This window comes from Melospiza georgiana, chromosome 6, assembly GCF_028018845.1.
Source record: "Melospiza georgiana isolate bMelGeo1 chromosome 6, bMelGeo1.pri, whole genome shotgun sequence".
Taxonomy (NCBI): Eukaryota; Metazoa; Chordata; class Aves; order Passeriformes; family Passerellidae; genus Melospiza; species Melospiza georgiana.
Genome location: NC_080435.1, coordinates 38,633,641 through 38,661,300, shown reverse-complemented (window position 1 = coordinate 38,661,300; position 27,660 = coordinate 38,633,641). Strand labels below are relative to the sequence as shown.

Here is a 27,660-nt window from a genome sequence, read left to right as displayed (position 1 = left end):
ATGCCGCTGGGGCACATCATGAGGCTGGACCTGGAGAGAATCGCCCTGGAGTATGTCGTGCCCTGCTTGCACGACATCGGCTTCTGCTACCTGGACAACTTCTTGGGGGAGGTGGTGGGGGACTGCGTGCTGGAGCGGGTGAAGCGGATGCACCGCGACGGGGAACTGGCCGACGGGCAGCTGGCCGGCCCCAGCCGCGGCGTCGCCAAGCGGCACCTCCGCGGCGACCAGATCAAGTGGATCGGAGGCACGGAGGAGGGCTGCGAGGCCATCAACTTTCTCCTCACGCTGATAGACCGGCTGGTGATGTACTGCGGGAGCCGGCTCGGCAAGTACTACGTGAAAGAGCGATCCAAGGTAAGGGTCCGCGGGGCCCCGACCTGCTGTCCTCCCGCGGCACCGGCTCCCAGCCGGCCCGACCCGCCTCGCAGCTGCCGCCGGGACGTGCCCGAAACTTTCCGCGGGCGCCGGCCCGTGGCGCGTCCGCGCTGTCGGGGGTGCCGGCGGGGGCCCGTGGCTCGGGCAGTCCCCGGAGCCGTCCCCGGGCGGCGGAGGCGCCGTGCCTGCCTGCGGGGCTCCCGTGACCGCAGCCGCTCTCCGGCCCTCGCCGCCGCGTGCGGGGTCCCGCTGGAAGCGGGGCCGCCCCCTGCGGGTCCCTCTCCCCGCCGGTGCCAGCGGCGCTCCGGGCCGGCTCCTCGCCGCTCCCTTGCTGCGTTTTCGCCGGGCTTTTCGGCTGCCGGACCCCGTCCCGTCCCTTGCCTTTGCCCCTGTGTGACGCCGGCCGTCCCTTCTGCCGGCGGCTCCTGGCGATGGGCTGGAGCGGGCTGCCCCCCGCTTCTGGCTGTGCTCACCCCGGGTGCGGACAGGGTGGGACAGTGCGGGGCGTGCCCCATCGAAAACGTCTGACCGTGACTGCGTTCCGCGGGGGAGCAAGCTCTCCGTTCTCTCCCTGCGAACGCACGGACCCGGCTCTGATGCGATTGTTTGGATGTTTCGCCCATGTATTATCCTGAATAGTTTCGCGGTTCCGACTCTTGTCGCCGTTCTACAGCTGAAGAGATTATCGTTACTGAATCGAGTACGCACAGAATACGGGATGTTTAGTGGTTTGAGCGCAGCAAAACTTTTGTTTTAAAGAGATAAGTTGTTTTTTTCTAGGCTTTCTCAGAAATGGAGGCGACACTTGTATTATTAGTTTCTTTCCCAATGAAGTTTATTTGCACTTGCAAAGACATTAGTGTGGGATAACTTGTCTTGTCTTTCCTTACCTCTTTTGCTACGGCTAAGTGAACTAGCTTGGTACTACGTTTACTTTGTCGTCCTGAATGCTTATTTCTTTATTTCTGTCTTGACATAGTACATTTTCAAAAGGTCCGCTGCTTTTAGAGTATGCCAGAAACAAAAACAATGAAACTTTTAAAAATGACAATAGGGAGAAATTAGGCATTTCTCTAGATCCTAACTTGCACTGGACTAAGGGCATGTGTGAATGGTACTGCGATTCTGCCCTGAAAATGAAGAAAAAAGTACAGTGATGTTCACCAGTGACTTGGGAACACACTGAAACCTGTGCATACACCCCCACACATTTACACACAGTAGTGGGAACAATAAAGGTTCCTTACTCTTTGCTCCATTGAATTACTGATCATCAATTCAGTTAAAGCTTGGGTAGGTATGTTTTAAAATGTGGGTAGGTTGGATTGTACTTATTCCTGTTGAGACCCTTGTATGAGGAGGCATAAATAACCATCCTGCCTTGGCACACCTTAAAGGTCATCCCCATCCTTTCTCTGGGTGATTTCTGTTTACCTGTTTACTGCTGAAAGTGCATTTCTGGCCAAGGGGGTGTGTGTAGGGGTGGATATTGTGTGTGTGTGTGGGGAGTTGCTTAAAAGTTGGATTGGAGTGAAAAGGAGGCTGTCTAGCCTTGCTATTTACAATGAAGAAAGACTTCTGGCTCTTGTGCTTTAATGTGAAAGTTGTCAGACTCCAAACAGCACATGGAAGTGCTGCACAACAGTCTGGGACTGAAAGGGACTCAATATCTCAGTATTTTTTATAAAACCAAATGCAGAGAAATTTTCATCAGATGTTAATGGTAACCAATCCTCTTGTTACAATAAGAAGTACCATGGGTATGTGAGGCCCTGGAATAGCAGCTGCTGTCTGTAACTGAGATGTGGGATGCCTTCAGCAGGAAGATTATTCCTGTGACTAACAACTGATTGCTACAGTGCATGCAGGTTCCCACGTAGGTTTAAGACATTTCTCTTCCACCATAAAATCGTCTCATTCTGCTTTTCATCTGAAGTCTTATGAATGCACACACACAAATCTCAAATTTAAATCCAGTATTTTTATCTGACAGATTACGCATGTAAATGAATGCCCATAAAACTTTCACAGCTTAACATTTGTGGGGATGTGGGATGTTCATGGGCAACTGGACCAGAACATCTCTGTGGGACATGTGCTGTTGTAATTTATTGTTTTGGGATATAGATATTACTCAAAACTGAGAGTTCTGAACAATTTGTTTAAAATGTAAGCATTTAGGTACATGTTAACTCAGTTTGTCATGAAAATATACTTATGTTGTATCAGCCCATCATTATTTAAAGGTTTATTCTTTTAATAAGTAGTATGACTTTAGTCTTCAGCCTAAGTATTGGAAGAAGGTGAGAGATTTGCCTGGTAAATGAACTTATGTCAGATTATGTCAGTTCAGTGTGAAGTGCTTCATATTTTTGTAGCTACACAAACATAAGTCCTGAACAACTTTTGTCCAATGATTGAAATTTTCCTTTCAGCTAAATGAGAGAAACAAGTCACTTGGGATTGTGCTGTTGCCAAATTAATTTCAAGAGCATTTCAAGAGTTAAGATTGCATCAAAGAGAATGAACAGAAGTAAAATTTTCAAGGGTGCTGGATATTCATAGGAGCTGCTGGCTGACATTTGAGGGCTGATCATGAAATGTAACCTGCCATCTTTGCAGACCAGTCATACAAATATATCTTTGGTGTAAGTTGTATTTTAAATTACTGGCTGGGTAAATGATCAAAGCATGGTTAAAGGTTGATGGACGCAATGCACTGCTTGTTGGCTTTTGTATTCTCATCAGCTAGTCTCCATTTTCTAGTAAGATAATGGAATGGTTCCCCTTTTCTAGTAGGTAAATGACTAAGGACATCACTGAGGCATAATTGACCCAAGTTCAGTCTTCTCCTCAGAGTGAGAAGATAGATGTCCTTGTGCAGAGAGATGTTCTGGCCTGGGGACAGAAGTCACTCTGTTTTTGAGGACTTGTCACTACCCTGCTGGAGCTTTCCTTGGTGGAGAAGTGGGGGTGGGTGTTTCAGGTCAGCAGCAAAGCTGCAGCTTGCTCTGTGAGGCCAGTCACCCAGAGGGCCCTCTGCATCAGGTGGTGCTCCAGGGGACTGCAGGTGGAAGGGTGATGTGCTGCAGCTTCTGGCTCCCCAGATCCCAAAGTTCCATCTTGGGGTTTACTGGCATTTGCAGGGGCTTGAGGGGGGTGCCCTGTAGGAAAACACTGTACTATAAATTTCTCCTTCAAGACTTGAGAAATGTTTTGGTCATGGGTGGAGTGTCTTTGGAGGTTTTTTGGGTGTTTTTTTAAGAGACTGTGCGGGGTCTGGGGGAATTTGGAAGTCCCTGATGTGAGGAGGCAGGGGACCGAGTATGGCAGGAACCAGGCTGGCTGGCTGGAAGTATTAAAGCTGTGTTTGCAGTGGGATGTCTTCATAGTTCATCTGCTGCTACGAGGCTGATGCCCTTGTCTCATTTTGCCTCTGCTGGAGAGGGGCAGCTGTCCCTGCGGCTGGGCAGGTCCCAGGGCAATGCCAGCAGGGCCTGCTGCCCTGGGTACCCCAGCTGAGTCAGCTCCTGACGTGCTGCCAGCACTGCCTGGGTCCTCATGCTGAGGGGTGGAAGGTACTTTGAACTGGTGTGGCTGCACTCTCAGTGGACTCTGCACCTCCTGCCCTGAGTCACAGATACCCTCTTGGGTACCACCAAGGGCTGAAATCCATGTCAGGACTGCCTCTGGGGACTTTGAGCCCATCTTGCACCTGCTGGACACCAGTGAGTCCTGCTGGTTTGAAAATAAAACAAGAATTTGTAATCTTAGTAGTTGCTCTGTGCTGAAGGAAGCCTGTGACTGATGTTTTCAGCTCAGAACAGAACTGCTCACGTTGTGTCAAGTGTATGGCCTAAAGTTAAAAAATAAAAAAGTGTTTTGAATGTAAGATTAGTTAATTTAGAAGTCCCTATGGGATGTGAACCTTCTCAAAAACTTGCTTGTGGCCATAACACCACCCTGGTGGACCCTCTCTAATGGTCACAGGAGAAGTAGGTCTTTTGGTAGCAGCTCATAGCTAGTGAGTGTTTGCTGGAAACCAGAGTGGGTTCTTCTGCCTATCAAATGATGGGGTGGTCCTAGGTAGGTTTTGAAATATGGTCTGCCTAGCAGGTTGTTACCAAGATTTCTGTTCCTGAAGATTGAAGAAATGGATGAGATGTTACAGCAGTAGTTTTATAAAGTCCCTTATAACTCAGGTAAGGAAGTGAGGTGTTTTTGCATTTATATATGAAAAAAAGTGCTGTTCTATAACATTCAAATTCTATCATTTGCAATTAAAACACAGTGAAATGCTGAGTTTTCTGACTTGAGGTACTGATTTGAAGAGTGAAATAACAGAAAACTCTAGCTATAGTAGGCTGAAGAGCAGTACTGCCCCTTGAGATAGATATACTGGCTTATTGTACTTACAAAGTATTTTTGATACTTGGGTAGCAATGTGCAGTTAGTTTACAATGGGAGGTCGGATGAGTACCACCATCCAGAAGAAATATGCATAATTTCTTTCTTCTAATCAAATGCACATGTTGTGCCATAATGCACAAGTTCAAATCTGTTCTTCTGGCCAGCTGCCGGCGGAGTCCAGAGCCACTGGAACTGTAAATACAACAGACAAGTCATTTTATGATATGAAACTGAAGAATTCAGCATTGGCACAGATCCTAGTGTGGTTGCTTTGGCTCAGTGTCAAAGCTGATGTTTATATCTCTGTTTGTCAAGCAAGATTAGTTAGCCTGGTTAATTATACACAGGAATGTATAATTTTTACTTGACAATCAGATGAGTATAAACTTGGGCATATTAACACTTGTTTTTGTTCTTCATCAAATTATTCTCAATGACTTTTGAAACTTTCAGAAGAACTACTTCTCTGAAAGAGGCACTTGGAGAATCTTTTCGATAAATTCTTCTTTCAGCAGGGCCAGGGTATTGGAGAAATGGATCAATATTTCACAGACAGTGATGGACATGTCTGCAAGTGGGTTCAGAAGCATGGGAAGCCTCTAGAGAATGGTGTTTGAGTTAATACTCAGGTGTTGAAATTGCAAGTTGAATTCAGTAGCTGTTTTGTATTCTCACTCTTAAAAACCTGACTGTAGTGTGCTGGCAAACTTATTTCATGGTAGGCAGTGGCAAAAACCTGCTGCCTTCAGTTGTGTTACACCAGGGCCTTTGACTGCCAAGTGCCTTCTCTTGGTCCTCCTTTCCCCCTTTTGCCAGGGAAGTCTGTATCCACCCAGTGACCTTTATCACACTGTGCCAGGAGCCTGTCCATGTGCTCTACAGCCATAGTCCCACAGAAAGGCAGAAGGTGGTTAATCCTATAAATGAAGGGAAGTGTCAGTGCTCTCAGGCAATGTAAAGATATGAATGGTCTGTTTATCCTGAGTTTTGCATGTGTTTGTGGCATCAGGGCAATTTTTTTTGTTGTTGTCTGTAGTTTTACAGTCCAGCAGTTCTTAGTGAGTCTTGATAGACTCTGGTAATTACACAGTGGTGGCAAAGCAGTGAAGTTTTCCACAATCTCTCATACATTGGTCATGCATTTTCTGCAGTAACTTATTCATTGCTGTGCCTGCTCTGGTAGCAGTTCTTGCTGCTACCGTGTCAGCTCTTAGTGCCAGGGACTTGCAGAGGTTGCCTTACTGGTGTGCTGACCGGAGCTTGATCACTTGCAAGCCCTAAACAGGTATGTGCCACTCAGTTTGCTTTAGTGTGAGGACCCATTGCTCACTGAATGCTGGTATGACTGTAATACAGGGCATCAAGGCCTCTGTGTATGGGAGTGTTTGTCCTTTGTACCCACGGGGATGTGTGTGCGGCATCACAAGGTGCAGTATCCTTGGGAAAGCCACTGGGGAAATGACAAGATTCAGAGTTCAGTGCCCTGCCCTGCTGAGCCTGCATTTTGGGAGGGAGGAGAGCTGGCCGTGGAATCACTGAATCAATTAGTTTGGAAAAGACCTCTGAGAGCATTGAGTCCACACTGTGACTGAACACCACCAGGGCACTAAGTGTCACATCCAGTCACCTCCAGGGACAGTGACTCCACCACATCCCTGGGTAGCTCATTCCAATATTGAATCACCCTTTCTGCAAAGAATTTCTTCCTAATGATCCTTGCTATTAATATTTGTGTGCCTTTTCCCAAGGTAATTGTTAATGAATAATTCAGTCCATTTCATACAGTTCATTGCTAATAGCAGTATATGTTAAAATGGACATTGATTCTTATAACACTGATGCAGGGCAGGAAGTATGCAGTAAAAGTGACCTGTTACTTTGCATTCAAGATTCCAGCTGTGTTAATCCCAATGCTTTTATTTGATTTCACAGTAAACTCTTCTTTCTCTGACTTTCAAATTTATCTGGATGGTGGCTCAATGTAATTCAGTCTTTTCTTGCATGTTGCTTCCTGGGAAATTTGGTTGATTTATTACATGGAAGTATCCTCTTCCATATTGCAGAGATATTTTTTTAATTCTTTTTCCTGAGGTGGTGGTGGAACAGTACTGCAAGTCTTTCCCTTTTGCATGTGGAAAGGATGAGAGAGGGAGGAGATAGAACCACAATGATCCAAGCGTGTATGCATTTTTAATTAGATGAATTTTAGATGTTTCCTGAACAAACTCAATACGCTTGGAAGAGATCAATACTTTTATCAAATGTTTCAAGATGACTCTTACTAAGACAAGGTACTTTCTTTTTTTTTTTGTTTTTTTGAGGTAGTCACTTGTTTCTGCTCCTCTTGCAATTGGATTGAGTTTTTCCATTGTGTAGCAGGCTGGGGGCAAGTGGTCCCTTGGCACCAGCAGGCCCCCTAGCACTCACCCATCTTTCCTTCCTTAGGAAGGAAAGCCTAGGAGGAAGTGTTACCTGTTTTACCTCCATGAAGGAGGATGTGTGCATTCCAGCTTGAGGGAATTTAAAGCACTGGGTTGGATTTGTCATGACTGTAATCCTTCTGTCACAAAGCTGAAGACTGAAACAACATTGTTAGAAAGCTGCCAACAACACATCTCCCTAAGCTTCTGTGAAAAGGCTTTATTGGTAAGGTTTATTAGTAGAGGAGCTCTTGGGAAGAGGTGTTTTGGAAACTGCCTCTGGTACCTGTGCCTATGGCTGATGGCTGCTGTGGTGGGCTCCAGGGTGAATAACTGATGCAGTGGTGCAGAACTTGGTGGGGTTTGACAGAAGATTTTGACTGATGCATAACACTATGTAACAATTTGGTTTAGACCTGTTACTGCTTTGAAAAGATGTTACAGAGTTGGTCAGAAAAGCAAGAAGGTCTCTCAGTTCAGTCAGTGACGTGAAGTAAGATCATGATGGAGGTTCATATCAAGTAAATCATCTATTTCCCACTGTTTAAACTGTTCACGGGCACATCATCCCATCAGCACACCACTTGTGATCATTCCTGTGAAGGATCTGGGGAGAGCTGTAAGCTCTGTTTCCCCTCCATCACTCACACATGTGCATCTAGTATCTCTCAGTGACAGAAAGGGGCTTTTTCCCCTACAGTCATTTTTCTCTTGACATTGTGCTTTGATAAGATTAGTAGGTGAATAAACTTAGTGCCAACATGCAAAGCACTTAGTAGAAAGCAGTTGATTAAGCAACCTACTTGTTGCTCTGATTTTTCACAAATAAAGTAATCAAAGAGATTTTTGCTGACCATAGTGGTTCCATGGAGGCTTACTAAATGTTCATGTTTAGCCACCCAGATAAAAATGAGTAGTCTGAATGGCAGGAGTACACCATAGCACTCTATCTGCACTGACTGGAAACAGCACAGTTTGTCCAAAGTTTTGCAGTTGGAAATGGCAGAGTAGCCATGTCTTTTGCCAAACATCAGGAAATTGCATCCTGCTTTGTAGCAAAAAAAGATACCCATTTTGAGTCTTGTGTCTATCTAGTTCATGTGAATCCTTTGGTCAAAATAAATAGTCTGTTTTCTGTACTTTCTTTCCGGACCTGAAAATCCAAACAAGATATATGTCTGCATTTTTCCTGTCTGTAAGTCATAATATAATTAATCATTGCTTATGTGTTCTTGCACTGTAATTTTTTATACAAAGTGATAAGACAAATCTTGTTAAAACTCTGGCTCCAGTTCAGCAATTCACTTAACTACTTTTTCTTAAGGGCAGTTTCAGATCAATGGGACTTCAACCACATATTCTGGTGCTTGTGTTAGACTATGCTAGAATATGTTTAGAAAACTGTAGGAAAAGTTGTGTATCTTGTGCCATCCCTGGTGTTTGTATAAATATTTTTGTTACATTTGAAATGCGGGTGATCTTTTATGTGCTCTCCTGGGAGGCAGCAAGGAGCCTCACGTGATGATATAGATAGTAATGATTTTTATCTGGCCTTTTGCAACTGACAGTCTTATGGCAAACTTGTCCTAATACCATTAACAGTAGCACTTATTCCAGCAATGCATGCAAAGAGATAGGCAGTGTGTGGTGAGGAATGCCATATGGAATGGGAAAAGCCTGAGTGTAAGAACAGTGGGCTTTGTGTTGGTGGAGATTGGCATGGAGCTTCCTGACTGCCTTGGAACTCCAGGGAGTGAAGAAAGCTTCTTGCATAGCCATCCACACTGGAAAAAGGAGAAGCATCACCATAAATGCTATAACATGTCCTGCTGTTAACACATAAAAGCCATACAAGTAGATGTACACAAACAGGAGAGAGTCCCCCAGAATGTATTGATAACTCTGTTCTTGACAATATTCACTAAAGTTTCTACCTCAGTAAGTTAACTCACCCTCTGTCATCTGCTGTATGGAGCACATGCATGGTGTCTCTGAAGCAGCCCAACAGGAAGGGTCACTGCCTGGTTCACTGTTTTACAGACTTCCTCCTCATGAAGGAGCAGTGAGAGGATTTGTGAGCTCTGGTCCTCATTGCCAGATTTGGCGTAATTCAACATTTCATGATGGTCAAACACTGAAGTCTCAAAGTTGTGCATTTTACCAAGATATTTGATTGAATAACTTGATGTTTAACTGGTGATGTAAAGGCTCAGTGCAGTCTCACATTTGCACTGATAATTTCTTGGCAAGAGTAAAAATGTAGTTGACATGATTTTTTTGTTTGTTTCTTTACACTTGGATGTCTGTAACTGAAACAAATATTTTTTTCTTTGCTGGCACTTGGTTAAAAGCATGTTTCACTATTTACCATCTGTAGAAGCTACTGCTGCTAGTTATAAGCTGTATTGGTACAATGTTTTGGCTGCAGTTAGAAAAGGCTCTAGCTGTGCCAGTGCTGACGAGAGCTACAGGCAGACACAGTACCTGCTTGACCCTCACACTGAAAAGGGCATATGTAACCCTAGAGCTCTGCCTTCCCCTCAAGTATCTGTCCTGCCTTCCCCCTCTGTGCTTCCCACCACAGAGATGCATTTGTAGCCCATATCTCTACCAAAGCCAGCTGCAGGGCCCCCACCAGGTGGTTTCTTTCCCCGTTCATGCCTATGCAGCCTCGATCTCTCATCTCCATCCCAGGGCAGAGACAGGGATGAGGGCTGCCTCCTCTGGCTGCCCAGGCAGCCTCTGTCCAGCCTCCAGCTTGGCTCAGCCTTGCCTTCCCCTGGGGTGGCTCTGAGTACGTAATGCTCTTGTCACACTGGCTGCCAGAAGAAAGATTATAGAGAGGAAGAGGAAGAAGGAGGGGAGTAAGCCAGAAAGAACGCTCCAGGCTTTCTGCATCCTCAGGAAACATCCTGAAGTCACACCAGAGAGTCTGCCTCCCTTGCTCAACACTTGCAGTGCTTCCTGCAGAAACTACCTTAGATGCCACAGAACATTATTGCTCTGAGACTCAGTCCTGAGCTGGGCCTTGAGAAATCTCCCAAGGGCTGCTGCTTCACTGAGTTGTGGTGGTGGGAGTGACTGGGTAAGGTTCCAGAGGGGGCTGCAGCCAAGCAGAGCAGCAGGTGCAAGCAGGCTGAAACCTGCCAGGCATGGATGTGTCCCTGTGCAGGGCCACTGCCCCAGCAGGAGAGTTGAAGCCTGTGTCAGTGGCCACAACAGAGCTGGCCTTTAGCTTGGTCTCTTCTGTCAGGTGGTGGCAGCATAAATCCATGGGACACACTTGACCAGTGGACAGAGGGAAGTGGGAATTCAGCAGGCGCTGTTCAAATCCAAAATCTAACGTTGTCCATGTTGCTAAGGAGCAGACTTCCTTGTTCAGGAGATGAGAGCTTTTGTGGATATCTCTGAGACATGCAGATGTAAGGCTGGCAGTCAGTTTGTGGTGTGTGCATGTCTGTCTGTGCGTGCTTGCTTTGCTCAGAGTTGCTGAGTGTCTGTCCACCCATACCTTAGTGGTGTAAGTACCAGCTGTGTACGTGGTGGAGAGGAAAGGCACTAAAACACTTAAGATTTATTTGGTTTTTTTTACCAATAGGTTTTATTGCCTAGCTTTAGAACAGGTGCACAGTTTGATTATTACAAATTTCCCTTGAATCTGAATATCTTGTTTCCCTTCCTGCATGGAAGGATGGTGTGCCACTGAATACACATCTGTCCACTTTAACTGAGAGATTACACTGCTGTAAAGTGCACCTGTAGACAGAGCAGTACAACTTTATGTGCAGGCAAAGCCTTAGAGGTAAAGAACTACACATTATTGAACCGTAGTAGAAATTATTTCTGATGGTAATTTGTTTTAGATAATTTTAATGGGTTTTACACTTAATTATTCATTCAAAATCTTATGCAGGATACTGTTATCTAGGCAAGTCCTCTGTAAAGGTATGGGTGAGCAAAAGATGTGTGGGTAGTGAGTGAGATGGCTTCCTTCCAAAATTAACATAGGAGATAACTGGTCTCATCAATTAGCAGTTATTTGGTTTTACTGCTGTGATAACAAGCACTGAAGAACGTTGATCTCTCTGTTTATGCAGCACAGCGATTGTTAGCAGCCTCAGGAGCCCAGATGGCTCTGACAGGGAGGACCCTTGAGGCGCATTTGGGGTACCTGCCAAGTGTGGTGGTGCTTCTCTGAACCCTGCGTTCCTCTCTGGCAGTGAAGGGTTTTTTTCACTGAGCCAGAGGGGCAAAGGAAAACATCTCCCCCAGTGTGGTGCTGCCTCTGCTTGGTGGGATCGTGTGGGGTCACAAGAGGCATCCTGGGTGGTGGCCTCAAGGAGGGGTTGTTGTTGGCAGCTGGGGCCTGCTGTCCCCTTGGCACACCAAGGTGGTGGCTCATCACCTCTGCCTGCCAGCCTGTCCAGGGCTGCCCTGATGAGCTCACGGGAAGGGTTTGAAGTGCTGCATACCAAATGTGAGCTGATAAAAGTCTTGTGGGCTCTGCTGCTCACTTGCCCTGGGCCCACAGGCTAAAAATAAATGGGTAATAAAAAGAAAAGGATATTGGCAGCTGAGGCAGCTCCAACAGCAGCAAAAGTTTGGCTATGTTGTGGCTTTCCTGACCTTTATTAGTACAACCACAAGAGCATCAAAATATGCAGTTATTTCAATGTTGCAAATAAAAAAAAAAAAAAAGTGGTGTAATCCTTTGGGTGACTAGTAGCAGAACTGAAAAGGTCTGACTTGCTGATGAAGAATGAAAGGCTGGAATATTTCAGGAACTGTGAGGTTATCTTCCTACCCCACAGATGAGGAATGTTCCACCCTCAGAGGATGTGTGTGCTGGTTACCAGGCTTTTATTCCCTGCTGAGAAACTGAACATACAGGGACAGTCCTTACAGATTTCCTTAATGAGCTTGCACTTATTTATGAATTTGCCTTTCTGCGGGGGTGGTGCTTGTCACCATGTCCCCCAGGGCTCATTACAGGGGATGCTTTCTCCATCTGCATCAATTGCTTGGGATGCTTTCTCATTAGTGCAGCTTGGCCAGGTTTGGTTCTTTGGGGAGAGGAGAGGACTGAAAGAGTTTTCTGGGTGATGAAAGAGGGCTTCAGCAAAAGGCAAAAATAATCCTAAATGTAATTAGGCAGCATTTTTTTTTGAAGTGTGGGAGATAAGCCTCTGTGCCTGTGTTCGCAGCGCAGGAGGGAGGGACAGCCCAGTAAGAAGGAGAGCGAGAAGTGCCTGAGCGCCTGTGTGGGTTCCCCGTGTGTGAGGCGCTCTCGGGAGCGGAGTTTGCCTCGCTGTGTGCCGCTGCCTCTGTGGGTTCCCTGCGTGTGAGGCGCTCTCGGGAGCGGAGTTTGCCTCGCTGTGTGCCGCCGCCTGTGTGGGTTTCCCGTTGTTCCCCCAGCCCGTGTGCGAGGCGCTCTCGGGAGCGGAGTTTGCCTCGCTGGCCGTGGCCTCACGCTCCGCACGTAGCACTGTCGCTGAGCCATCACCCCGCTGGCCCGCAGCCAGCGCTCCCCGGCGCAGGGCGGGCGGTCTCTCTAAACTCAACAGCCTTTATTGATACATCCACGCACTGCGCATGTTTACAGCTGCTAATTGGAGACTTAATCTGAATATCCTTGACTGAACTAATTCACTGGCAATAGCCTTTCAAGTTCGGGGTCCTGCCGTGCTGGTGTGCCCGCTCTGCACAGCGCTGAGCGCCTCTGGAGCGGCGCTGCCGCCGTGTGCGTGCGAGGCACAGCGAGCGGTGACGGCACCGACCAAAGCGTGGTTTTAGGTCAGAGGAGGATGTAAAATAAGAATCTTGTCTGATTCTGTGTTTGCGGAAGACGAGAGAAGCGCTTGAAGTAGTGGAGAAAAGTGTTAATTGACATGCACAGAGGCTTATGTAGATTTATTAAGCGTACAAGAAAGGAGGCTAATTGTTTTAATTACTACAACAGGCAAAGATGCTCGTTGCAAGGACAGTTGTGCTCCTATGGCAGTTTCAGATTTGTTTCCTTTACTTTCAGTGTTCTGTTTTCTTCTTGCTGTGACCAGAGGCTGAATACAGATAATGTGGGTGGTGATCTGAAAGCAGTGTTAGTTTCCTTGGCTTTTTAAAAAATGTGAGCCATGTAGGCAGTATACAGTGGTAAATGAATGCCTGGAACTCTCTTGCCCATGGAAACCTGGAGAACTACTTCCATGGTCAGATCCTTTCAGAGTTTCTGAATTGTCCCTTGACTTTAGGATCCTGTAGGATCCCAGGAAGTATCCAGCAGTGGGAACAGCTCAGCAGAGTCGCTGCTGTATCCAAAGGCTGGTTCCCAAATGCTCCCTGCTCTCTCGACAGTTGCAGGTGGCTGCTGCCCACATGAGGCACGGCTGTTTGCTGCCTTCCCATTTCACAGTGGCGCTGCTCTGGCAGCCAGCTTGAACTTGAAGGGCATCCAGATTTATTTCTAAGTGTGTGTTCTTCTAAGGAAAAAAAAAAAAAAAGTAGTCACAGGCTGAAACAAGTCCTTCATATTAATAGGCTATGAAAAACTAAATTTTGTTGCCAATCATAAGGAAAGCTTCTTAAGCGCCATCACAGATTCATTTAACAGGGAGCTCATTTTTAAAGCAGCATCAATCTGTGATCTCTTTTCCTTACAGACACCTTCCATAAGATTTGAGAGCTTATTAGAGGCTCCTTGAGCTACAACTAGATAACATGCCAATCACCAACAGCTGTGTGGCATGGAGCTAATCCATGAACAGAGCTTTCATGGGTAGTTCTTTCTTTCTACTCTTAGTTCTTAAAAGAAATTTAACAAGTGGGGACAGTTTTCCATCATACAGTAATCAGAGTATTATCAGGTAATAAAAGACTTCTGGTTGGTGAGCAAAAATAAATCAGTGTCTTAGCATCTTCTTCCTGCAGATGAGAGAATAGTCTTTCCCACGATTCCCATCCTCAGGTTGTTTCTTAAGAAATTCTTTAAAAAAGTCCTTTTATTTACCTGTAAGCAACAAGCAAGCTGTGGTGCATTCAAAAGACTAAAAAAATAAGAAAGGAGAGATGAGGTTTCAGCTGCTGGAAGATCTGAATCTAATGATCAGGCTTGCATGTAAGCCAGAAGCGAGTACCAGACCACCTGGTGAAAGTGCTATCCATGGAAAAAGGATTTTTTTACACAGTTACAAGTAATAGTTTGATTGAAGACTGGTAACCAAGTTATGGTGAGGAAATGAGGGACCAGTTTCTCATGCAATATGAGAAAAATGCTACTGAAGCCCATTTCATGTGTTGCTTGATTGAAATTAGCAGACTTTTACTCCCTCTTGGGACTGGTGATTCCCTTTCCAACAGGCATTAAGCTAATGTTTCTGATTTGTTGGTGTTTCAACATAATTTTTTCCCCTCTGTTCCTTCCCATCTCTATAGAGTATTAAGTTAGATCAATGTTCCCAGTTCATACTTCAGTATAGTAGTTGAATATTTAAACTTTCATAAACTCAAACTAATGTTTAATTGTGTTCATGAATATTTTATACTTAACCATTATAAGCTGTGCATCACAAAATGCTTAGGTGCAATTGGGTGCAATAAGAAATTACTTAATACCCCATAGTGTTTATATGTCAGTCAAGCCTCAACTGAGAATCTCCTGCCTTTCATCATGAAATGTCAGACTACTCATGTTCTTTTAATGTAGAGCATGCTGGGTGCTTTTCCCTTTCTGGATGTAAAGACTGTGCACATCTATGAACTAGAATCAGGTTGAGCACAATATACATTCAAAACTAAGACAATCAGGTGAATCCTGGTAGTCCTAATACCCTAGAGGACTGATCAAAAGTGATTTTTGTTTGCCCTCAAGTTCAGACCTGAGAACCACATATTGGGCTGAAATTTGGGACCTTCTGACCTGGTGTCGCTACTGCTTCCTATTAAGCACTGTTCGTTTCCACCTACAAACATCTTCTAGCAGAGATAGAACTTCTGAAATGTTCTGTTCCATGTATCAGGCTGCTCTAGCATTGCTTATTTTGTAAATCATGTCTCACAGCATGATCCTGGCCATCAGCTAAGAGAATTTGTTTTTCTGCTTGCTAGAAGCACTGGGAGGCAGGGAAAAATCCTCTCAATGGAACAGTTGTTTTTTATCTGCCTTCAAACTTTACTAGTGTCTTGCAGTTTGACTTGCAGATTTCTCTGACTGACTTGAGTGTAATACTTAGACTGAATGATAGATAACTTATTTCTGCAAGCTTCTGTGCAGTGTGGAATTTACTGACGATTCCCGGGTCCATCCTAAAGCTGGTAATTGCTGCTTGTTTAACTTGTGGTTGATTTGCACCCTCTTGGGAAATCTAACATCCCCGAAAATGACAGGGCAGAAGCTTTAGTCTTGATGATTCACTTTTCATTTTCCAAGTTTTGTAGGTTTAATTTATGACTGTTGACTAGACTACCAGAGCATTGGTCTTCATGTGGTGGTGTGTGTGACTCCAAAGACATGCATCTGGGTATGAGTTTTTAACTATTCAGCTGTAGTGTAAGACAAACTCTTCTTTTTTAACTTAAAAAAAGGAAGTGTTGCAGAAATTTTCTGAGTGCTTACACTGGGAAGTTAAGCCAACCAGCAGCCATTGTAATAGATTGTATTGGAAAAGCAGAAATATTAGGTACATTCCTGCTCATCACTGCCTGCTATAGTAAGTTTGATTAGGTTTGAAAATCGTTAATGAAGAGAGGAGTTGCTTCCAAAATTGGAGTGTGCTCTTCTGGACAAAATAGCCAAAAGTGTAGGAAACATTTTTAACTAACACTCCACGTGCACACCTGGTAAATGGTTTGATTATTGTTATCGAGCCTCTGGCTTTTGTAGCTGGACTGTGCACTAATCTGGCAGATACCAATGTTCACAAATTACCTAAATTAAGTCTGGGTCACGCATCTCATCTCCTGTTTCTTGTTTGCTTTAAATGATTCCAAAAGTACTGCTAACAGCTGGAATCCCTGCTGAGGCCAGCTTGATCTGCTCTGGAGCTGCTCCAGCCATTGCTCTGATAAAGCTTCATATCATTTCAACAGTCTCTAGGAGGACCAGAATGATTTCCCTTCATTGTTTAAGGTTTCATTCAAATATTCGCTGTGCCAGGAAAAAGGATATTTCACTTCTGCTTTTCTTCTTTTGCTACTGCAACTAGAAACTTTTTTCTCTTTGCTCTTCTGAAAGTTAAGCTATAGTGTGGCCCATGCTTTAGGATTCTGTGGGAATTGTTCCACTTAATCTCCAGGGATGGAGTGTTGCAGTTGCAAAAGGTGCACACTGTAAATAAATAAATTATGCATCAATGCTGGAGACAAAGCACATGTTCTAAGGGAGCATATTATGTGGGGGAGGCCAGGGGAAACTCTGGCCTTTTGCCTAGATTTCCATAGTAAATAAAGCACCTAAATCCCTTTCAGGGTCTGCAGTTCAGTAGCTTTTTGTTTGTGGCGTTAAAAACAGCAGTAATATTGGGTTGATTTTTAGGCAGTTCAGTAATCTTGGAGTAATGTCTACTCTCCAAAGAGAGACTTAAGGCCACCATAATTTTGTGTTGTACATTGACTTCAAACGAGGTACTGTTGGCCAGTGAGGTTGCATTCCTGTCATGCATCATCCCCTGGTGTGGTGAGCAGGGCTGTGCTGAGCTGGCACTGCAGGTGCCCGTGCCCCTGTGCCACATCCAGCTCCAGCACTGCCCTCCTCCCTGCCCCTCTCCTTGGTGCTCTTGGCTCTCACGGTGGGTTGGGTTTGCAGGGAAAGGTTTTGGTAGCTGAGAGCCCATGAGGGTTTTTTTGTGAGAAGGTGCTAGAAGCTTCTCCCATGTCCAACAGAGGCAATGCCAGCTGCCTACAAGATGGACCCACTGCTGGCCTATAGAGAACTTGGGAGTGAAGTTGAGCTTGGGAGGAAGGGAGGGGTGGGGGGAAGGTGTCTTAAGGTTTGGTTTTATTTCTCACTATCTTACTCTGATTTGATTGGCAATAAATTAAATTAGTTTCCCCAGCCTGCAACAGTTACTGGTGGGTGATCTCTTCCTATCCTTATGAACCCATGAGCCTTTCATTACATTTTTCCCTGCTCAGTTGAGGAGTGGAGTGATTGAATGGCTTCAGGGGCACCAGGGTCATGTTTCCCAGCGTGTGAAGATCCTGTTTTACACAAGGTTGCTATTTTAATTGTTAGACCTGATGCAGCTCATGGCATGTGGGATGGGTGAAGGTGCCCCTGCATGAGGTGCTGTGCTAGTAACTGGGATGGGGAATGCACAAGCTGGGTTATCCCCTCCAGTGAGGGCCCAGCTTCCTCAGACCATTATTACATTGCAGATACAGCTGACTTGTGGTTTCCACCAGACTTATGCCCTTAACGTGTTTCTAGCACTGAGCTGTAGACCGGCCCTTACTGCTGTTATCAGGCTGATAGTGAAATGTAGTGCAGCTCTGGAGCCATTTGTTACAGCAGAATGACAACAGAGCAGACAGGATCTACAGCAAGGCATCTACCTGACTGCTAGGTGTATGGAAGAGGGCTTATTACTTGGAATTAAAAGTATTTGCTTTTGTTTAGCATAACGTCCTGACCCTGCAGGCCACTAGTCTGTCGGCACCTTTGGCCTGAGGTGTGGAGAGCGGGCCCTGGTGCCTTACTGCTGCCTGCAGGTGCTGAGCTGGTGCTTGTTGTGGGGAGGAAAGTTAATTCATACATGGTGATTCCTGTGGATAGGTTTTGTTCTTGGTAGCAGAGGGTTTGAGGGATGTACTGTGCTGGCTGGCAGTAGCTTCTGTGCTGGTGTTTGTTGGCACAGTGAAATTTCCTTGTTGATTAAATCAGCATGTGCTGTACTGTACCTGGTCATGTCCCATGAGAACAGCATGCCTTTCACATGTGCAAGAAGAAAACAGGAATTCTGGGGTTCTTAGATAAAAATTTCTTAGTAAAGCCTATACTGTCAACCTCCAACTATCAATTACATTATAAATTGTGCATATCAGATCACTGCAGGTCATGCAAATGGTACACAATCCTCATTCTGTGGCACAGGCACGTAAAATACTGTTATATGTGAAGTTAGGGTTTTATTGTCTGAAAGGATGGAAAAGTAGGTGGGTAAAAAACTGATTGGATGGTTGGACTTGAAGGGTCATGGTCCATCAGACCTCCAATAGCTGGAGGCTGCTACCAAATGGGGCACCACAGGATCTGTCATGGGACCTGTTGTGTTAAACACACACCTTTATTTATCAGTAACCTGGAACAGATGGCAGAGTGTGCTCTTCAGCTGTGCAGAAGACACCAAACTGAGAGGGACCAGTTGATGCCCTTGGGGGCAAAGCTGCCACTCAAAGGAAACCAGATAGGCTGGGGAAACAGGCCAACAGGAGCCTTATGAAATTAAACGTGGGCAAATCTGACTCCTGCCCTGGGAAGGAGGAGCCCCTTGCAGAGGTACAGGCTGGGGGCTGCCAGAAGCTCTGCTCCCCAGGGGAACCTGGGAACCCCCAGCTCATCCTGGTGGACAGTGAGCTGAACTTGAGCCTGTGGTGTGCTCCGTGCACAAGTTGTTCATGGTAGCGCAGCACACAGATTGAGGAGTGATAATTGCAGAACCCACATCTGAACACTATCTGCAGTTTTCCAGCTGAACTTAGTCCATCATTTCCCATCACTCTTGCTGCTAATTACTTGCAAGCAATCTGGAGTTGTCAGGGGAGTAGGAACAAGACTTCTATTGCAACAGCTTTAGGGGTGATCAGTTTCACTGCCAAGTAGCCCCAATAATGATGAGTGACTGAGACACTGAGTGAAAGATCTAGTACCCTACCAGCAGTCTCACCTGATCTTGCCTGCATTCTGCCTAGGCTGCTAATTAAGTCAATTAAGTTTAATATGTTTTTACTGTAAAAACCTTTTAAGACCTGTTGATTGCCTTGTGGTTTGGAGTAATTCATATTAGGCTTATTTTATCATTCAAGACGAAATTTAAACCATTAATTAAGTGATTGTATCAGCAAGTCTGAAGATGATCAAAGAGAGAAATGCTCTGAAAGCTATTTGGTTAGTTCTGTGGCTCAGTCCATGAAAGCAAACGTGCACTGCCCTGTGCAAACACAGCACAAAGGAGCTGCAGCTTTTTGCACACTTTGCTCTATGGAGTTTTACCAACACCTCCTGGGGACCACTCACTTTGAGTTGCACACAGGGGTGTACATGACAATGGCTGGAAGATATGAATAGAGGAGGATGGTGGTAGTAAAGCATGACATCCTGGGATGCTTTCTACTTTCATTATGACTGGAAAATCTGTTTTGCAATGACTGCTTATCTGTAGAAACCCAAGCAAATTTCAGCTGAAACTGCCTCAAAGTCACGTAGCTTATTACAAGCTTGTACCATGCATACTAGTGCTCTAGTTTCACTTTTTTCCCTTTTATTTTAGTGTATATGTTGTGAATTATAAGGGTATTTATTTTCCAGTTTTGAATTTCACACTGGCTGAGCTGTCCTGTGAAGAACACTTGTGCAAAAATACATTCAGGTGATGTCTGCTCTAGGTTTTGGATTGATCATCTGAGAAATAGTGAGCCATACTGGTGGTGGGAAGATGCTTAGCAAATTAAAACTGAAGGTGGACATCTTGTAGAATTAATTATTTTACAATCTATATGTTTCAGGCTATGGTTGCTTGCTATCCTGGAAATGGGACTGGGTACGTTCGTCATGTGGACAATCCAAATGGTGACGGGCGCTGCATCACCTGTATTTATTACCTGAACAAGAACTGGGACTCCAAGGTGAGTAAGCCATGGGGTCGAGGCACAACAGGAAGGAAAAACTACTTCAGAAACAGAGCTCTGGAGCTGTCTGTTGTTTCTGTGAACTCTGATGAACTTCTGAGCTGCTGGTCCATTCTTCATCTCTTCTTTTTTTTTTTTTTTCTGTCTGTTTTTGTCAATGCTTTGGAAGTAAGAATGTGAATTGTTTCGTTATTGTTTTCTCTCATTCTACACACATACTGTTTTGTTGCTATAGGATAAAGCTATAAGCACTGGCCTGTATGCTCTTAACACTTTGTTTAGAGGAAACAGCAGAAAAAGAAAATCAATTCACTACAGAATAAGTGGATTGTGGGAGCAGAGTAAAATGACAGCCCAAATTTGTGACTTTGTCATTCTTGATACTTCAGGCTAACCTGCAGAAGATATTCAGGCAGTTCCCTTTTCTTATTTATGAAGCAGTGGGGCTTAGGAAGAGGAACAAACATGGTTTGATTCCACCAGTGGGTTTCTTGACTGGATAGAACTCTTGTTCCTGCCTATATTACTACTATAAGGCAGTTAAGTCACCCCTGAATGTGCCATACTATTAAATTAGAAACAAAAGAGGAGTTTGTAAAATTGCAGAATGTCTCTTTTCAAGTCTGTTGTCTGTTGTAATGCACCACAAATGTTCATGAGGGTTATTACTTGAAAATTGTACAATGTTGTTTGCTTCTCTAACCTCTTTTTAAGACAATATGCTCTTTAAGAACAGGTAAATACTAATACTAATGAACCCTAATAAGCGAGTTCAGATACAGAGACAATGTGATTGAAAAATGCAGTGTTGCAGAAAAGCACATCTTGTTACAGAGAGTATGACAGTGAAACATCTCAATGTAATAAAATGAAGGAGGAGATGTGGGAAGAAATGCAAATATCCAGTTTATTTTGTGCATTACACCCATATCCAAATAGTGGGGAGGCACCCAAGTGAGCACCAAGAAAAGCTAACTGAAATTCAGGGCACTGATGGAGTTTATTATGTAGATGTGATGGTGATTTTATGTAAGTGTATGCTGGAGGACATGCTATATAAGAGTATAAGAGTACTGGGCTTTGAAAACAGCTATGTGACTTTAAACCTGGCTTAGTAGTTTCTCACTGAGGTCTGCATGTGACGTGGAGGTACCACATCAGGTTGGTGCTGCACTGCACTCTGTGATGCAGCATTAAAGTCTCCAAAGAGCACTCTAACAGCAGCAGGATGAGGCAGGGTTCATCTTCATCTTTTCTTGAAGTTTCTGGAGTGTGTGCAGATCAGCAGACCTTTTTCCTGAAAATTGTGGCACGTGAAAGACAGGAATTGTATGGTAGAGAAACCAGGCTGTGTTATGAGTAGGGAAAATAGTGGCTGGGATCTATAATGCATTTGAGAAGTTTTACAAATGTAACAATAAAACAGACTTCACTCTTCCTGAGGTGTAGAATTTAACTCCTAAGTGATCAGGCATGTTGTCTGAAATACCGTGAGCAGTATCTAAGAAGAGTTGGGCAGAGAGCTTGATCTCAGACTGGTCAGGTGGAGCAGCTTGTGGTATTCACTGGTTCTAGAAATGTGACTGGAAGCTCAGAAGTTTCCCAGTGTTTGCTGCAGGGCTGGTGTTACCTTATCTTGGTTCATTTGCTTTAGACAGAAGCTTAAGCTGAAGCATTACAGACTGGTAAAACAAAGTGGCCAAGAGACACAGTAAGGTTTTCCAGTGTTGTCACGTAGGTGTCATGTTTACCATTAGATGTTTATACCCCATTTGTTAGGTGTGGAGGAGAGAGAAATAAGTTATTTTTCATGTGAATGTGTGGCTGTTTATATGTGCAAAAAACCAATCTTTCCTTTTCTTTCAGCTGCATGGTGGAATTCTTCGAATATTCCCAGAAGGAAAGTCCTATGTAGCAGATGTTGAGCCGATTTTTGACCGATTACTTTTTTTTTGGTCAGATCGAAGGAATCCACATGAAGTCCAGCCTTCTTATGCAACCAGGTAAGTAGCATATTTAATATTGCTTTTTGGCTAGGAAAAACCCCAGAGCATCTCTTCTACCAGTATTTTAATCCAAAATTATGGCCATCATGTTTAAATACATGTGCATAAAAAATAGACAGATGTTGAGTGAATTTCCTGGTTTTGAGTCATTGGGAATTCTCTCATTAAGTAAGGAGGAGCAAGCTCGAATGATACATTTCCTCATGTGTTGGAAAAAAAGGCCCTCAACCATTAACAGGAGAAATCTTCCAAGCTGGGCATAGCTATTTAGCTGGGAGGTGCTGGGTTATTCTTTTGCCCTTGCAACACTATAGGGATTGTTGGGGCTACCATCTGTCAGCAGCCTGTGAAAAGCTGATGTGACGCAGGGCAGCCCCCAAGCTGCCTACAGGCCTCCCAGAACAGAAAAACATGCAAAGGTCTGGAAGCTACTTTTGCCCTCTGTTACCAGGGGCCGTGCTCTCTTTTGTGCCTCCAGCAGAAATTCTCACCTATATTTCTGACTTGTTAAAATATGCACTAAAATGCTGCCTGTGTTTGCCTCTAAAGATGTGTCACTTTCATTCTACTTTTTTAGTCTACTAATCCAGTTTTGTTTTTGCTTTCTCCATGAGCATAAAAGTGCACTGCTGTATTTTAATATCAATTGTGGAAAGACATGCAAGATTTCTTTCTTTTATAGATATGCCATGACCGTGTGGTATTTTGATGCCGAAGAAAGAGCAGAAGCCAAAAAGAAGTTCAGGAACTTAACTGGTATGATTTTTTTTATAAATGTTCACTAGAAAGAATTTAATGCATTTTGGTATTTCCAGAGTCAGAGATAGAGCAGAAGTGGTTCTGTAACTACAAGCATATGTAATGCATATTTAGGAAGCTTTTTCTCCTGTTATTGCTAGTCAGTTATTTTATGCAGGTGGAGAAGTTGTGACAGGAGATCAGGCCTGGCCCTGATGAATCCCTGATGAACAAAATGGGGAGAATGGGAGAGACAGTTTCTGATTTGAGTCCCAAATGACTGACATTTTTTTCCTACCCTAGGTGGATACTCCAACCACAGGGAGTCAGCTGTTCTTTTGTTATTTGGGAGGTATATTTTGCCTCCTCCAAACCCTGTTTAGTACTCTGTTTGGACTTTCACGGACAGTTTAATAATTGTGTTCTCTAAATGTTCTGGATGAATAGGGTCTCCTGTACTAGTGAAGGGCAGAAGCCCACAAAGGGGTGACCCAGCTTTCTAATGGCACTGCTGCACTAATGGCATATGGGTCACAGACTGAGTTGTCCAGGTGTGTTTCAACACCCTACCGGGGACCATGATCTAAGGGTTGCTGTTCAGAGCAGTTTAAGATCTGGTCTTCAAGGGCTGCCTCCTCAAAAAACAGTGTGGAGAGAGTACTTGTCTTTTTAAAAATGTGTGCAGCTGGGCAAAGTTGTAATTAGTCAAATGATTTTCAGAAGAGACTGTTGTCATCTCTCTAGCTTGTATGGAAAGCAAATACTGCTTTCACCCTTAAAGAGGATCATGAAAAAGGGGCCAAGAGGCTGTGGGTGAAAAGTGTCACTGATCTGGGGTCTCAGAGTTTATTGGGTTACTTAAATATTGCATGCATAATCTTCAATTTGAACATGAAAAATGTATAAGATCTTTGTGTGACTGTCCTTGTTAACATGCTGTGGTATCATGTAGCAGATCAATCCACATAGTGGATTCATGGCATGATTCTGAAATGTAAAGAAAATAAACCAATTTTTTTCTGTTTCTGAGTTTTCAGATGAATACAGTCAGAACCCCCTGGTTTAACCACTTCTTGTTTTTTTTTTCTTTTTGATGTAGATGCGAGGAAGAGAGAAGCACCTCTTAATGAAGACTAATCAACTGCTCATGAACTCTTTGTGCGGAAATAAGATCCCAAAGATGACTTCCATTTCCAGCAAATAAGGGCAAAACATTTTTTTGCACAAGTATGCACCGGTGGTGTCTAGCACGTGCATCTTACACTGATGGTACTTAAGGCAGCCTCCTGTCATGCTGCATCTGGTAGAAGAAAGACTTGTTTGCTCTTTGCTGGAAAAAATAACCAGGGTTTAAAAAAAAAAAAAAAGAGTATGTGATACTCAAGCCTAGTGGTAGTGGCTCAGCCAATTGGCTTTTGATCAGTCTTGTAACTAAGATAATGGTCATTGGAACTAGCGGTAAAAAACTGAGTCTTATTTGCACTTTATGGGGAAAAAAGTTCTAGTTAAATGGGAAGAAGCCTTGCAAGTTTAAAATCAGTTGGCAGACTGCTGACAGGCACAGAGAGATATTTGACAGGAGAAATTAAATGGGATGTTTGTAGAGCATTTTACAGTCTGTCCCAAATGGACCTGTTGATGTATTGTTCATCATTTTGCTGTGCAGAACATTGGTTCAGCTCTTCAGAAACATGACTTCCCATATGTTTGTCTACACAGTTGTTGCATTTTCTGGATTTTGTTTGCTCTTCAAGAGGCACATTCTAGCTCTGTAGCTTTACTGCCCTTTCTGTCCCAGGACCGGGGGGAAAGTAGTTATGCATCTGTTCACACTTCATAAAACCATTATTTTTTCTGTTTTGAGCAGTATGGGTTGTATGTGTTCTATTTTCACAGTTTGGTAAAGCAGCTGTTTTCTCCCAAAAATCTGGTAAACTTGAAAGGCTTATGGCACACAATGCATTGGCCCTTAAGGCCAGTGATATGTAGAGAAGTGTTTGCTTTGTGACTTCTCCATCTGCTGTGTTCTGTATGACATAGATATGAATCTGAAAGGGAAAGATATGTCTGGCAGTCTGACAAATATATGATAAATAATGGGTAACTTAGACCTGATTTTTATGCTACATATTCTTAGTGAACACACTTGCTTAATTTTGCATGCATATGTAATTTGAATGAAACTGCAATTCTGTTTCAATTGATCTGTGATGGCAGGTAACTACTGCTGCTGTGCCCAGGCTGTGAGATCAGAGTTATCCAATGGCAAAGCACACATTTTTTCCCTCCATTATTTTTTTTAAACTTATTAGGCTCAGTGAGTAACTGGTCTACTGTCTAAACTTCTACAACCAGCACTTACTATGCAGTTCAGAATAGCTCTTAATGAAGCTGGGATCTGGCAGTGGATGTATTTATCACTCACACGAATTGTTCTCAGCCTAATACACTCACTTGCATTCATTTTTATCTCGTGCTGTCAGTGTGTATGTCAGACCCTATTAAATGTTCCAAATAGATGCCCCCTTCAGTGTCCCATATTTTCCTGTGCCACCTGCCCATGCTGGGGAAGGTGGTGTGTCTGAACCTCTGGCCCCTGCACGGCTTCCCCACGCTCTGCTGCATTGTTGGGCTGTGATGGGCTGCACTTGAACAACTAGGGAATGGAAAAGTTGTATGCAATGGCAGCTATTAAATGTCAGTGACAGGTAACAGCTGCATAGGACAGAAGAGAAGTAACTTTCATGACTTAAAAAATGGTAATAGAAGATGGAGCATTTTTTAAAGTTGTTTTGTGTCTTAAAGAAAAGCTGAGCATCCTTCAGCCTGCCCATGAATGCTGAATGTAAATACAGCAGTGCTAAGAAACCCCTTATTCTCTCTGGCTTCTCCCAGAGATCCAGCTAAGGTTGTATAGGCCTGAGCACCGTGCACCCTAAGAGAGGAGTATGAGGGAACATTTGTGACTAATATCTTAACAACTAGAAAAAGACAAAGAACGTGATAAATGTTCTTTAATGTTAAAAAAAAACGTTATTCTACTACAGTTGATTCTAAGTAATACCAGAGACTTGAACGAAACTTAGTGATAACTTGAAATTCTTATTCTAAAATGTTCATGTGGGAGGTGAAAGGGTCTTCCTTGAGAGAGGTAATCCTTTGAAATGTGAGAGGTGTTGGAGAAGACAGCATTACTATTTACAGAACGTGATGGAATACACCTATTCAAAGTTAATAATGGCACATAAATTTGAAACTCTTATATGATTTTAAAAGGAGGAGAATCAGAGCAGAGGAAATACTGCTTTGCCTCTAGAAACTGTAACCTTAAAAATGAACTAGAAAGCATTGTTAGTACACATCTCACTGGAGCCTGGAACAGTGGGAAAACAATGTGGTGGAAGGGGAGAAGCTTTGTGTAAGGGCTGAAAAGGGAAGGTACTTCAGTTATCACTGTTGCTGCCACCAGGTTTCTGCAGCGGTCAGCAATGTGTGGTGAATGGAGCATGGAGCAGTATAGTTGCATTTATTGTAAATAAATACATATTTTCTTTTTTTGTGAAGATCTTCCTCATCTATATTACATATATAGAAGACAGAGCAAATTATTCTGTGGCAGGGTGTGTTGTCTTTATTAACACTTGTAATCAAGTGCAAAAACACTGAGGGCTTGAGAGCTTCAAACCAATTCCTCAGTCCTCCATTTCAGGTCTCTACTCTGTTTTCAGTGGGATGATCACCTTGAAGAAGCTGTAGTTTAATTGGGAGTGGGGTGTAGGGGGGTGTTGGTCATGTGTGACATACACATGGGGAGGGTATTTCAAAGAGGCCTTTTCCTTGTGTTCTGTCTTCATACAAACTGTTTGAATCAAATGGCTAAACAGCACTTGTCAGCCAGTTGTGAAAAGGAATGCTTTCTCTAAGGTATTTAACTTTGAATCCTCCAAAAATTCTGGTTGGTATTTTTTTTAATCTTTAGGTAATGTGCCTTCATTGTTCATATCTGTGAAGATGTTTCATGACAGGCATGTCATGTCATGCAAGTTTTTGATGGCTCTAAAAGACATGGTTGCCTTTTCAATTGCGTGGGAAAAATGTGCAGAGCCACTAAGCTGCAATTTTCAACAGGAGGTTTTTGTTGTGCAGGGAGGAAAAAAGGCCAGGAGACAGTGCTGAAAATCAAGAGACTGTTTTTATTCTTAAACCTGTGAGCACTGGCCTTTTGAGCAAACTAGCCTCTAATAAATCTTTTTCTGTAGATTACTTCTGGTTCTATGAAGAAAGACTTCTACAAAATAGTGTCTAAAAAGTTCCACTCTTTTTTCCCCTTCTATTTTTAAACAGTTTTAGTCCTGTGTGTTTTTTAAAATGCTGGAATATATTATATATATTTCTTGTTGCAGAATAGCTGGCTCTAACACCACTTGCATCTAGAAGAAAATGTGTCTATTTGCAGGCAAATGACTAGTCTACTTTGACTGTGATGTACTCCCAGCAGATATCTGAGAGTGAGTTATGACTACATCTTCTCTTGTCAGGTTGTATGCTGGTCAACAATGCTGGCACTTTGCATTGGATCCATGTAGAAACCCCTTGTAGTATTTTACCACACATCACATTTTGTGTTCCTGTTACTGTTAAAAAAAATGTCGCGGGAGTCAATAAACACTGGGTCGTGTTAAACACTGTCCTGTGCAAATCTCTCAGTGTTGTGTCTTGCTGTGGCCAGGGATGCAAGGGTGGGTGCAGTGCCATGCAGCTGCATGTGAGGTGACACTGAAATCTGTGTCCACGACTGTCTTCTGCTGATGGAGAGCCCTTTTGTGTTGCCCTGGGCTTGGCACATTCCCTTGGTCACTTCCTGCTATTTT

General features: G+C 43.8%; 1 protein-coding gene across 1 annotated transcript; it reads left to right on the top strand.

The window, feature by feature from the left end:
• EGLN3 (egl-9 family hypoxia inducible factor 3) lies at window positions 1-27,472 on the top strand. The gene is made up of 5 exons (XM_058026174.1): window positions 1-357; window positions 19,923-20,042; window positions 21,912-22,048; window positions 22,734-22,807; window positions 23,889-27,472. The coding sequence occupies exons 1-5, from the start codon at window positions 1-3 to the stop codon at window positions 23,924-23,926; spliced, it is 726 nt and encodes a 241-aa protein (XP_057882157.1). The 3' UTR covers window positions 23,927-27,472.
• Window positions 27,473-27,660: the final 188 nt, after the last annotated feature.